Here is a 13,450-nt window from a genome sequence, read left to right on the forward strand (position 1 = left end):
GAGTATGGCACAACTGCAAACCTACCAAGACATGGCCGTCCACCTAAACTGACAGGCCGGGCAAGGAGAGCATTGATCAGAGAAGCAGCCAAGAGGCCCATGGTAACTCTGGAGGAGCTGCAGAGCGTAGGTGGGAGAATCTGTCCACAGGACAACTATTAGTCGTGCACTCCACAAATCGGGCCCTTATGGAAGAGTGGCAAGAAGAAAGCCATTGTTCAAAAAAAGCCATAAGAAGTTCCGTTTGCAGTTTGCCACAAGCCATGTGGGGGACACAGCAAACATGTGGAGGAAGGTGCTCTGGTCAGATGAGACCAAAATTGAAGTTTTTGGCCTAAATGCAAAACGCTATGTGTGGTGGAAAATTAACACTGCACATCACCCTGAACACACCATCCCCACTGTGAAACATGGTGGTGGCAACATCATGCTGTGGGGATGCTTTTCTTCAGCAGGGACAGGGAAGCTGGTCAGAGTTGATGGGAAGATGGATGGAGCCAAATACAGGGCAATCTTGGAAGAAAACCTGTTAAGAGTGCAAAAGACTTGAGACAGGGGCGGAGGTTCACCTTCCAGCAGGACAACGACCCTAAACATACAGCCAGAGCTACAATGGAATGGTTTAGATCAAAGCATATTCATGTGTTAGAATGGCCCAGTCAAAGTCCAGACCTAAATCCAATTGAGAATCTCTGGCAAGAATTGTTGTTCACAGATGCTCTCCATCCAATCTGACTGAGTTTGAGCTATTTTGCAAAGAAGAATGGGCAAAAATTTCAGTCTCTAGATGTGCAAAGCTGTTAGAGACATACCCATATAACCATATAACATATAACCATATAACAATTACAGCACGGAAACAGGCCATCTCGGCCCTACAGGTCTGTGCCGAACAACTTTTTTCCCTTAGTCCCACCTACCTGCACTCATACCATAACCCTCCATTCCCTTCTCATCCATATGCCTATCCAATTTATTTTTAAATGATACCAACGAACCTGCCGCCACCACTTCCACTGGAAGCTCATTCCACACCGCTACCACTCTCTGAGTAAAGAAGTTCCCCCTCATGTTACCCCTAAACTTCTGTCCCTTAATTCTGAAGTCATGTCCTCTTGTTTGAATCTTCCCTATTCTCAAAGGGAAAAGCTTGATCACGTCAAATCTGTCTATCCCTCTCATCATTTTAAAGACCTCTATCAAGTCCCCCCTTAACCTTCTGCGCTCCAGAGAATAAAGACCTAACTTATTCAACCTATCTCTGTAACTTAGTTGTTGAAACCCAGGCAACATTCTAGTAAATCTCCTCTGTACTCTCTCTATTTTGTTGACATCCTTCCTATAATTGGGCGACCAAAATTGTACAACATACTCCAGATTTGGTCTCACCAATGCCTTGTACAATTTTAACATTACATCCCAGCTTCTATACTCAATGCTCTGATTTATAAAGGCTAGCATACCAAAAGCTTTCTTTACCACCCTATCTATATGAGATTCCACCTTCAAGGAACTATGCACGGTTATTCCCAGATCCCTCTGTTCAACTGTATTCTTCAATTCCCTACCATTTATCATGTACGTCCTATTTTGATTTGTCCTGCCAAGGTGTAACACCTCACATTTATCAGCATTAAACTCCATCTGCCATCTTTCAGCCCATTTTTCCAAATGGCCTAAATCACTCTGTAGACTTTGGAAATCCTCTTCATTATCCACAACACCCCCTATCTTGGTATCATCTGCATACTTACTATTCCAATTTACCACCCCTTCATCCAGATCATTGATGTACATGACAAACAACAAAGGACCCAACACAGATCCCTGAGGCACCCCACTAGTCACCTGCCTCCAACCTGACAAACAACCATCCACCATTACTCTCTGGCATCTCCCATTCAGCCACTGTTGAATCCATCTTGCTACTCCACCATTAATACCCAACAATTGAACCTTCTTAACCAACCTTCCGTGAGGAACCTTGTCAAAGGCCTTACTGAAGTCCATATATACAACATCCACTGCTTTACCCTCATCAATTTCCCGAGTAACCTCTTCAAAAAATTCAAGTAGATTAGTCAAACATGACCTTCCAGGCACAAATCCATGTTGACTGTTCCTAATCAGACCCTGTTTATCCAGATGCTTATATATATTATCTCTAAGTATCCTTTCCATTAATTTGCCCACCACTGACGTCAAACTAACAGGTCTATAATTGCTAGGTTTACTCTTAGACCCCTTTTTAAACAATGGAACAACATACGCAGTACGCCAATCCTCCGGCACTATTCCCGTTTCTAATGACATTTGAAATATTTCTGTCATAGCCCCTGCTATTTCTACACTAACTTCCCCCAATGTCCTAGGGAATATCCTGTCCGGACCTGGAGACTTATCCACTTTTATATTTCTCAAAAGTGTCAGTACTTCCTCTTCTTTGAATCTCATAGTTTCCATAGCTACTCTACTTGTTTCCCTTACCTCACATACCCCAAAAGACTTGCAGCTGTAATTGCACTGGGTGCTTTTCAAAAGCTATTCAAGCCATCCCACTCCTTACTGATCTACACTGACTCCTGGTTAAACAATATCTTGATCGAACGTTGTGTTTTTTTCATCCCCTCCATTGCCACATCCAATGTATACAAGTGCCTCAGGCTCCAGTGTAACTGCATTCGTCCAATTCTGGCCTTCTAATTACTATGAACCACAATTCCTAAGGAAAGTCAGAAGTGGAGAATGTTAACTAATGATTATGCAATCTTCCATTCCATGCAGAACTCTTAAAATTAAGCAAATTTTGCAAATGGCAGCAGAAACTGGACAAAAGTCATACATGTGCTGAAATTAGTTAAGTTCCCAATGAGCAACAGTCAAACACTTCCTCTAACATACATGGCATTACCTTTGTTGGTGCACCATTTTAAATTTCTGAGGACTCAGCATTAGACAGAATTAACTGGACCAGCCACAAATACTTGAGCTACACGGTCACAGATTAGATAACCTGTTGTGATCTAACACCCAATACCCTTAAAGATAGGTATGTTGCAAAGCCTACCTGAAGCGTCATTGAAGATCTGCTGCTGAGGGTGTGCGCGATTTTGGCGCCGTTTAGAGGGGGCGGGTTTAAAACGCGATTTTCTCTAAGCTGTTCCAATCGAAAATGTTCAGCCTAGTTAATTATTAACGAAAAATCGCTGGAAGACCCCGTCGCAAAAGCTATTATTAGGTTTAAAGGCCTTGAATAATAGTTATAGTAGTTTAAAAATCAATCTCTAAACCCGCGACCGCCAGCAACCGCAGGGTCTCATAAAGCAAATAGCAGAAGTTAGGTTGTATATTTTTACATTAAAAAGGGCTTCTAAAGATCCCTTTATACAAAGTTTAATATTGCGAGTAGCTCAATTTGGGCCCATTATATCGCGCAGTATTTTTCTCGGCATTTGGGGCACAAATCTACCGCAATGTGAACGTTCTAAACCAGCGCGTTCCACAGGGACCCACTGGAAAGCTGATTTAAATGGGCATTTATTTACAGCAATTAAACACTAAATTCCTTCCATTTGGCCTATAAATTAATGTAAATGAGATTTAAAAATCATGTTTTATTGTGAATTATTTGTGAATATTATTTGGACATTTAGGCTATTTAAAAATGTTAATCATTTATTAAGAAATGGATAGATGTTTAGATCTAGTAATTGAAGTCTGAAATTAGCTACAATTAGGTAACTAACTAATTATATGCTTTAATTTCAGGTCATCCAAGTAAGATTATTTTATATTTGTTTCAGAATGCTTCAATCTATGATAACTGAAAATTTCATTCAGTTCTCTTAATTTTTAAGAAAGTTATGGGCTTTTGACTGTTCACGATCACAGCTTTTTTGTTATGTCCATAGAAAATCAATAGGGAACAAGATGCTCATTTCCGAGTATGAAAATGGCCATAACTTTTTAAATACTTGAGATATGAAAGTGAATTAGGTGTCAAATTAAACTTATTTTTATGCTTTATCTGATGGGATAAATTACAGACTTGATTTTTTAAATCTCAAAATTTTGTAACATTGCTATTAAAGACTTTCCACAAGAGAGGTGTATATTTTCTACTTGCTTGGTCGAATGCAGTTTGAATACTTAAGAACATAAATGAATCGAGTACAAACGCCTTTTGGACTGGCACTCCATGCCACACTCTATTCACTGCCTCCACAAAAATTGCCCCATTTGCATCCATTTATAGCATCTAAATAATGCATCAATGTTGCTTAAGCAGCCTGTTCAACAGCATTACAGTTATACTTTAACTCGATGGACCGGAGCTGTTCAAGATGAGGGTGATTCTTCAGTAAGTGTCTAGTTTTAAGTTTCTGGAAATCCGATTATAAAACTTAAATTTTTGCAACTTTGAATGGTGTTTCACATAGATGGACATTTCTACTATGGGAAAAATATATTTGGCGCAATCTTTTAGAGAATTTAATTCATTTTTTCCTCTTCTTTGACCATTGTATTCAGTCAATCCATCGCATTTTTATGATGAACAACACTAAAATATAACTGATTTAAGAATATAAAATCAAATTTTTGTCCCAGTTTTTCATCATTTCATAATGACTATTGATAATTAGTCAATGTTGTATTATTTTACATATTATAACCATATAACCATATAACCATATAACAATTACAGCACGGAAACAGGCCATCTCGACCCCTCTAGTCCGTGCCGAACACATAATCTCCCCTAGTCCCATATACCTGCGCTCAGACCATAACCCTCCATTCCTTTCCCATCCATATAACTATCCAATTTATTTTTAAATGATAAAAACGAACCTGCCTCCACCACCTTCACTGGAAGCTCATTCCACACAGCTACCACTCTCTGAGTAAAGAAGTTCCCCCTCATGTTACCCCTAAACTTCAGTCCCTTAATTCTCAAGTCATGTCCCCTTGTTTGAATCTTCCCTACTCTCAGTGGGAAAAGCTTTTCCACGTCAACTCTGTCTATCCCTCTCATCATTTTAAAAACCTCTATCAAGTCCCCCCTTAACCTTCTGCGCTCCAAAGAATAAAGCCCTAACTTGTTCAACCTTTCTCTGTAACTTAGTTGCTGAAACCCAGGCAACATTCTAGTAAATCTCCTCTGTACTCTCTCTATTTTGTTGACATCCTTCCTATAATTAGGCGACCAAAATTGTACACCATACTCCAGAATTGGCCTCACCAATGCCTTGTACAATTTTAACATTACATCCCAACTTCTATACAATGCTCTGATTTATAAAGGCCAGCACACCAAAAGCTTTCTTTACCACCCTATCTACATGAGATTCCACTTTCATGGAACTGTGCACAGTTATTCCCAGATCCCTCTGTTCACCTACATTCTTCAATTCCCTACCATTTACCATGTACGTCCTATTTTGATTTGTCCTGCCAAGATGTAGCACCTCACACTTATCAGCATTAAACTCCATCTGCCATCTTTCAGCCCACTCTTCCAACTGGCATAAATCTCTCTGTAGACTTTGAAACTCTTCTTCATTACCCGCAACCCCACCTATCTTAGTATCATCTGCATACTTACTAATCCAATTTACCACACCATCGTCCAGATCATTGATGTACATGACAAACAACAGTGGACCCAACACATTATGAGCATAAAATACTCACGTGACGGACATGACGCACCGTGATGGAGATTATCAAGTTTGCGAGTGTGATGGAGATGACTCCGAGCTTATCATCATTCACAAAAACGATAGGGGACAATTGCTAGCAATATGTATATTTTATAATGATTTAAAAAAAGGTCTACCATTCCTGGCTGTGCTTTCAGATTCATGAAATTAATTGGTCATATTCTTACTCTCTAGAACTCAGTCTTAAGGGCCTGTCCCACTTTCACGACCTAATTGGCGACCTCTGCCGAATTTGCCCTTGACTCGTACGCACAGCATGGTCCCCACGAGGTCGTAGAAGGTCCTCGTAACTCTTCCTCATGCTCGTGAGTGGTCTCCGCGTACTCGTGGCCTCAGATAGGTTGCTGCATTTTTTCCAGCCTGATAAAAAATGTCCATGAGTAAATAAAAGGACGGCATGGAAAAAATTGATACTTTTTACTCGTAGGTAGGTCGTGAAGGTAGTCATAGTCATGGGTAGTCATAGGTCGGTAACTGGCCCGAGAATAAAAATGCAAACATGACATCATTTTATTATGTGATCATTTTCCACTCATAGCTAGTCACAGTTGGTCTTAGGTGTGGAAGACCGAGGTCGAGGGGGGTCGTAGACATAGTCGTATGAGGTCGTAGACATAGTCGTAGGATGTTGTAGACATAGTCGTAGGTCTTTGACGACTGTGACATTTTTTTCAACTCGTCTAGGGTCTTCTAAACTCGTGGATTAGGTCGTCCAAGTGGGACAGGCCCTTAAGCATCTCTCTTCTCTCTAAGGATACCCCTTAAAACCATTTGCTTAACATATATGTGAGTGCAGGTCAATAAGCATAGGAGTGATTTGATGCATATTGGGATAAGCATCAGATTTTGGTTACTATTAGTAACCAAAGACTAGATTCTGAAAGGTGCCTTTAAAAGGATTTCTGCCTTTGCACAAAGGTGTTGAAAACAAAAAAGGACAACCTTAGAAATTGCTTTTATTAGCATGGATCACATAATTTATAACAAAATGTCTGTTCATGTCAGTTGCAATCTTTTTTAAAAACACAATTTCATGCAAAATAATTTCCCTCCCAACAGGCAGACACACAAAGGAATGTTTACAAATTGTAAATTCATGACAGGTCATCACATAAGATCAAACTTCCCCCACAATACAAATCCAGGTGCTTCTCAAACCAGCAAGACAACACCTTGCCTAAAAGAAAATGAAATGACTATTCAAGAGTGATTGACAATTAGCTGATGCATTTTTTTTGTACTTCCATACATATCCAAAAGGTAGCATTCATTAGCAACCAAGGTAGATTTATAAAGATAAGATTTTGTAAGCAAACAAGAATTATCTTGGCCTGAAGCTTATCAAATTAAATGTATAGGATTGGGAGAAATTTGGAATATGCTACATCTTATCTTTGACTGTTCTATTCCAATATCCAGGCTATTCTCAACATATTACATTTGTAGTCATTCTAAATGTACCAGATGTTCCAGAGCTACCATCCAGCAGAATCGGTAACACTGTGTACCGTGTTTACTCATTGAACAGAAGTAGTTACATATATGAAGCTATACCCTGGAATACTCATTTAATCCAATTTCACTGTTTTTATACAAATATGTTTAAATTCATCAAAATGACAACCCTTAAATACAAGAGATAGAGAGCAAAAGCTGAAGTCTGAAGAAGGGTCCCGAAACATCACCCATTCCTTCCCTCCAGAGATGCTGCCTGTCCCGCAGTTACAGTGCCCTCCATAATGTTTGGGACAAAAACCCGCCATTTATTTATTTGCCTCTGTACTCCACAATTTGAGATTTGTAATAGAAAAAAAAAATCACATGTGGTTAAAGTGCACATTATCAGATTTTAATGAAGGCCATTCTTATACATTTTGGTTTCACCATGTAGAAATTACAGCTGTGTTTATACATTGTCTTCTCTTCCCCCCCCCCCCCCCCCCCCCGCCCGTAGCCAGTACCTTCAGGAGTCATACATGCCCAAGCCATAACACCCCACCACCGTATTTCACAGGGCAGTTCCTTCTCTCCTCCATACTTGCCATCACTCTGACATAAGTTAATCTTCGTCTCATCTGTCCACAAGACCTTTTTCCAGAACTTAAAAGAGCTTAAAACCAGATCTTTTAAGTACTTCTTGACAAACTGTCACCTGGCCATCCTATTTTTGCAGCTAACCAGTGGTTTGCATCTTGCAATGTAGCCTCTGTATTTCTGTTCATGAAGTCGTCTGCACAGTGGTCATTGACAATTCCACACCTGACTCCTGGAGAGTGTTTCTGATCTGTCGGACAGGTGTTTGGGGATTTTTCTTTATGATAGAGAGAATTCTTCTGTCATCAGCCGTGGGGGTCTTCCTTGGACTGCCAGTCCCTTTGCGATTAGTAAGCTCACCAGTGCTTTCTTTCTTCTTAATGATGTTCCAAACAGTTGATTTTGGTAAGCCTACGGTTTCGCTGATGTCTCCAACAGTCTTATTCTTGTTTCTCATAATGGCCTCTTTGACTTTCATTGACATAACCTCATGTTGTTAAACAGCAATAAAAGTTTCCAAAGGTGATGGAAAGACTGGAGGAAAGACTAGGTGCTGAGAGCTCTCTTATACCTGCATTAAGGAGGCAATTAAACACACCTGAGCAATTACAAACACCCGTGAAGCCATGTGTCCCAAACATTATGGTGCCCTGAAATGTGGGGACATCTGTCATTTCCCCAATGTGAAAACAAAATGTATAACAATGGCCTTTAATAAAATCTGACAATGTGCACTTTAACCACATGTGATTTTTTTTCTATTACAAATCTCAATTCAAATATGAAGTACAAAGGCAAATAAATAAATGATGGGTCTTTGTCCCAAACATTATGGAGGGCACTATATGTGATACGAGCTTTAGCGATCTTTAATGCTTAGGATAATCAGTTATGGGAAAGTCATTGAATGGGATTGATTAATTCTGAGAGCCAGCATGGATACAACAGGCCGATTGGCTTCCTACGTCATATGTAAAGATGAGAATGCACTGGTTGCTGTCTTTTATTCCACCTTAGTGGGGTAAAAGCATGATGCCAAAGAGATGAAGGAATGAAAATGTATCCTTATTCAAGAAGGTGATAAATCTGTAACCAGGCCAATCAGTATAACAGTGGCATGAAATCGAGATGATTGAGGACAAAATTAGATGCAGAAGAAGAATCAAAAATTAATAACATAACCTGTACAGCTATCATTAATATTGAAACACATGAAATAAAAACAAGAGCAGCCAAATGGAGTGTGGCCGTTCCACATTTAAATGAGAATGTGGCTATATTTTATCTGGTGCTACGTCTCCACCAGCCCCATTTCCCCTGATTTTCTTAATGTATAAATCAATCAATCTCTGTCTTGAATAAATTCAGCAACTGTGTCCCAACAGCCTACATTTGTGGAGAGTTCGGAAGAGCTGCGATCCGAGTGAAGACATTTCTTGCTAGCCCTTTCTTTGTTTAGACATGCCATCCCTACTTCTAGATTCTGTGTACCCGAGTCAGGACATGAACTCCAATCTACCTGGTTAAACCATATCGGAATCTTGTACATTGATAACCTCTCATTATTTTCGATTCCAGTAAACATAGTCCTAGGCCTCCTCCATTGTTTTTAAAGTGAGGCCCAGCGCAAATTGGAGGAACAGCACCTAATTTTTCGTTTGGGAATGTGATTTTTTTCTATTACAAATCTCAAATTGTGGAGTACAGAGGCAAATAAATAAATGATGGGTCTTTGTCCCAAACATTATGGAGGGCACTGTACTCCAGCTTTTTGTGTCGATCTTCGGTTTAAACCAGCATCTGCACTTCCTTCCTTCACCGTTAAATACAGCTGCGTTACCGGTTCAAAAATATAATGCAATCAACCAATATTCGCATTAGCAAAGAGCCCCTGTCATTTTAATATTCTTATCAAGGCAGTAATTTATAGTCCGCATTTTTAGATGACAGCACAATGGCCTACTTGTATTTACATTTGCAATGCTTAAGATTTAAAGTAAGACTGAAAATGAATTGATTAACTTTAAAAAACATTCTACACTGTGAATATTACAGTATTTTCACAATTATACTAGGTATATATTTTGTTCCATTCCATTGAAACAACCATGATGGGCACCAAGATAATGGCACGGATTACTAAACAAAAACATTGAAGAAGAGTAACAAATATTTTATCTGGCAGCATTCAATACTGCATTCGTGTGGATGCGAAGGCGTTTCCGAAGTTCACAATATAGTGCAGGAGACACAATGTTGGCTGGTTTAAATTTAAGAAGTCAACGTGGTTGTACATTATATGGGCAGTTTATTTATATTAGACATGGCTTTAATCAAGCACCTGAGACAAATATCACAATATCGACAAAATCCATTCACCCATTTGAGGAAAACAGTAACAGAGAGGAATCGACTTCATTGGCATACAGTTCATAAACAAAAAAAATCTTAGTTGTCATAATGAGTAAAGTAGAAAATGCACAATGAAAAATAGTAAACAAGTAAAGTGACAATATATAAAGTATTTCCATTCAAGTAACATTTCCAAGCCATATAAGACTAAACACATTTAATAGCCAAATATTTCAATAAATTGAATTAACTGCATTGTTATTAATAGTTGAGATGTCAAAGCATCTTCATTGTCGTAGATACAAAAAGTTCATTAAAAAAAGATCTGACATAAAAATTATGAAGCTACATATGCTTGATGGTATATTTTCCTTTCTGTAGCTGAGAAATGTATAGTTTTGACTTGCTGCTGTCTGTTCTCTTAAACCAAACTTCATCATTGTTGATGGTTGTTATTGTGGCACTAAAAAAAAAAGACATTTAGATTATTTTCTTAATTGGGAATATATTCTTACAGATTTAAAAAAATCTAATATGATCAATTGATTCCAGGCTGAAGAAGGGTCTCAACCCGAAACATCGCCTATTCCTTCGCTCCATAATTGCTGCCTCACCCGCTGAGTTTCTCCAGCATTCTTGTCTACAATTGATCCCAGGCCTTCAGATTACATGGCAGCATACCAAAGACAAAAATAATGCACTCATATTAAATTTCCCTTTTTGTTGAAATATTCACTGAGTGATAGTCACATCAAAATTTCAGAGCTGTTGTTATTATCCTTTATATTAAAGAAGAATTATCCTGAATAAGCCACTTGGGAGAAAACAGTGACCAAGATGTTCAAATGAAACCAATCTTGCCAAATAGCTAAATCAATAGAAGTGGAATATGGGAGAACAATCTCACAAACTAATTAGTGTTGCTAGGATTACTGCCCTTCAGCAAACAAACTAATGTTTTTTCCTTTGTTCCAATGCTTTGTGCTAAAATGTTCATTTATGGAATTCGTCATCCTGAATTCCCAATCTCGGCACACCGGAGAAGTCATTGAAAAATTTGCAAACCCACAAAAGTGAAGAAAAGGGGGAAGGGAAGAACCCTGGGCTGTGAGTATAAAATCCAGCGCGGGGATTGCTTTTAGAGGCCCGGGGAGCCGTTGGTGAGAGGAGGAGTTACCTGGGCTGTGAGTATAAAATCCAGCGCGGGGCTTGCTTTTACAGAGGCCCGGGGAGCCGTTGGTGAGAGGAGGAGTTACCTGGGCTGTGAGTATAAAATCCAGCACAGGGCTTGCTTTTACAGAGGCCCGGGGAGCCGTTGGTGAGAGGAGGAGTTACCTGGGCTGTGAGTATAAAATCCAGCGCGGGGCTTGCTTTTACAGAGGCCCGGGGAGCCGTTGGTGAGAGGAGGAGTTACCTGGGCTGTGAGTATAAAATCCAGCGCGGGGCTTGCTTTTACAGAGGCCCGGGGAGCCGTTGGTGAGAGGAGGAGTTACCTGGGCTGTGAGTATAAAATCCAGCGCAGGGCTTGCTTTTACAGAGGCCCGGGGAACCGTTGGTGAGAGGAGGAGTTACCTGGGCTGTGAGTATAAAATCCAGCGCGGGGCTTGCTTTTACAGAGGCCCGGGGAGCCGTTGGTGAGAGGAGGAGTTACCTGGGCTGTGAGTATAAAATCCAGCGCAGGGCTTGCTTTTACAGAGGCCCGGGGAGTTAAGGACTCTGGGAGTTAAGGGTACAGTATTTATTAGTAAAGGTACAGTTTAAAGGATAAAGTTTAAAATATTTAATATAGAGTTAATTTGGGAGTAAGCTATGTCAGTGGAGATTGGCCCCGTGGTTTGCTCAGCCTGCAACATGTGGGAGATCAGGGATATGGCCAGTGTCCCTGGTGACTACGTTTGCAGGAAGTGTGTCCAGCTGCAGCTCCTGGCAGACCGCATTGAACGATTGGAGCTGCGGCTGGATTCATACTCGAGCATCCACGATGCTGGGAAAGTCGTGAATAGCACGTACAGCGAGTTGGTCACACCGCAGGTAAAAGGTAAGAGGACAGAAAGGGAACGGGTGGCAAATAGCCAGCAAAGCAGTAGGCAGGTAGTGCAGGAGTCCCCTGCCGTCAGCTCCCTCCTAAACAGGTATACCATTTTGGATACTGTTGGGGGAGATGGCTCATCAGGAGAAGGCAGCAGCAGCCAAGTTCATGGCACCATGGGTGGCTCAGCGGCACAGGAGGGGGGAAAAAAGAGTGGAAGGGCAATAGTAATAAGGGATTCAATTGTAAGGGGAATAGATAGGCGTTTCTGCGGCCGCAAACGAGACTCCAGGATGGTATGTTGCCTCCCTGGTGCAAGGGTCAGGGATGTCACTGAACGGCTGCAGAACATTCTGGAGGGGGAGGGTGAACAGCCAGTTGTCGTGGTGCATATTGGCACCAACGATATAGGTAAAAAAAAGGGATGAGGTCCTACAAGGTGAATTTAGGGAGCTAGGAGATAAACTTAAAAGTAGGACCTCAAAGGTAATAATCTCTGGATTACTACCAGTACCACGGGCCAGTCAGAGTAGAAATAGGAGGATATTGCAGATGAATATGTGGCTTGAAAAATGGTGCAAGGGGGAGGGATTCAAATTTTTAGGGCATTGGAACCAGTTCTGGGGGAGGTGGGACCAGTACAAACAGGACGGTCTGCACCTGGGCTGGAATGGAACCAATGTCCTTGGGGGAGTGTTTGCTAGTGCTGTCGGGGAGGATTTAAACTAATGTGGCAGGGGGATGGGTGCAAGAGCAGAGAGGCAGGGGGGTGTAAAATGAGGGTAGAAGCAATAGGTAGCAAGGTGAAAAGTAAAAGTGGCAGGCAGACAAAATCAGGGCAAAAATCAAAAAGGGCCACTTTTCAACATAATTGTATAAGGGGTAAGAGTGTTGTAAAGACAAGCCTGAAGGATTTGTATCTTAATGCAAGGAGCATTCGTAATAAGGTGGATGAGTTGAATGTGCAGATAGTTATTAATGAATATGATATAGTTGGGATCACGGAGACATGGCTCCAGGGTGACCAAGGCTGGGAGCTGAACATCCAGGGATATTCAATATTCAGGAGGGATAGACAGAAAGGAAAAGGAGGCGGGGTAGCGTTGCTGGTTAGAGAGGAGATTAACGCAATAGAAAGGAAGGACATTAGCTTGGAGGATGTGGAATCGATATGGGTAGAGCTGCGAAACACTAAGGGGCAGAAAACGCTAGTGGGAGTGGTGTACCGGCCACCTAACAGTAGTAGTGGAGTTGGGGATGGCATCAAACAGGAAATTAGAAACGCGTGCAACAAAGGTAAAACCATTATAAT

General features: G+C 40.8%; 1 protein-coding gene across 1 annotated transcript in view; it reads right to left on the minus strand.

Moving 5' to 3' along the window:
* Positions 1 to 9,632: 9,632 nt before the first annotated feature.
* Positions 9,633 to 13,450, minus strand: part of brms1l (BRMS1 like transcriptional repressor) — a 44,752-nt gene continuing 40,934 nt past the window's right edge. The window contains exon 10 of the mRNA XM_033027149.1: positions 9,633 to 10,572. Within this exon, the coding sequence (XP_032883040.1) occupies positions 10,455 to 10,572 (118 nt within the window). The 3' untranslated portion in view covers positions 9,633 to 10,454. The remainder of the gene's footprint in view (positions 10,573 to 13,450) is intronic.

Source organism: Amblyraja radiata, chromosome 9 (assembly GCF_010909765.2).
Source record: "Amblyraja radiata isolate CabotCenter1 chromosome 9, sAmbRad1.1.pri, whole genome shotgun sequence".
NCBI lineage: Eukaryota > Metazoa > Chordata > Chondrichthyes > Rajiformes > Rajidae > Amblyraja > Amblyraja radiata.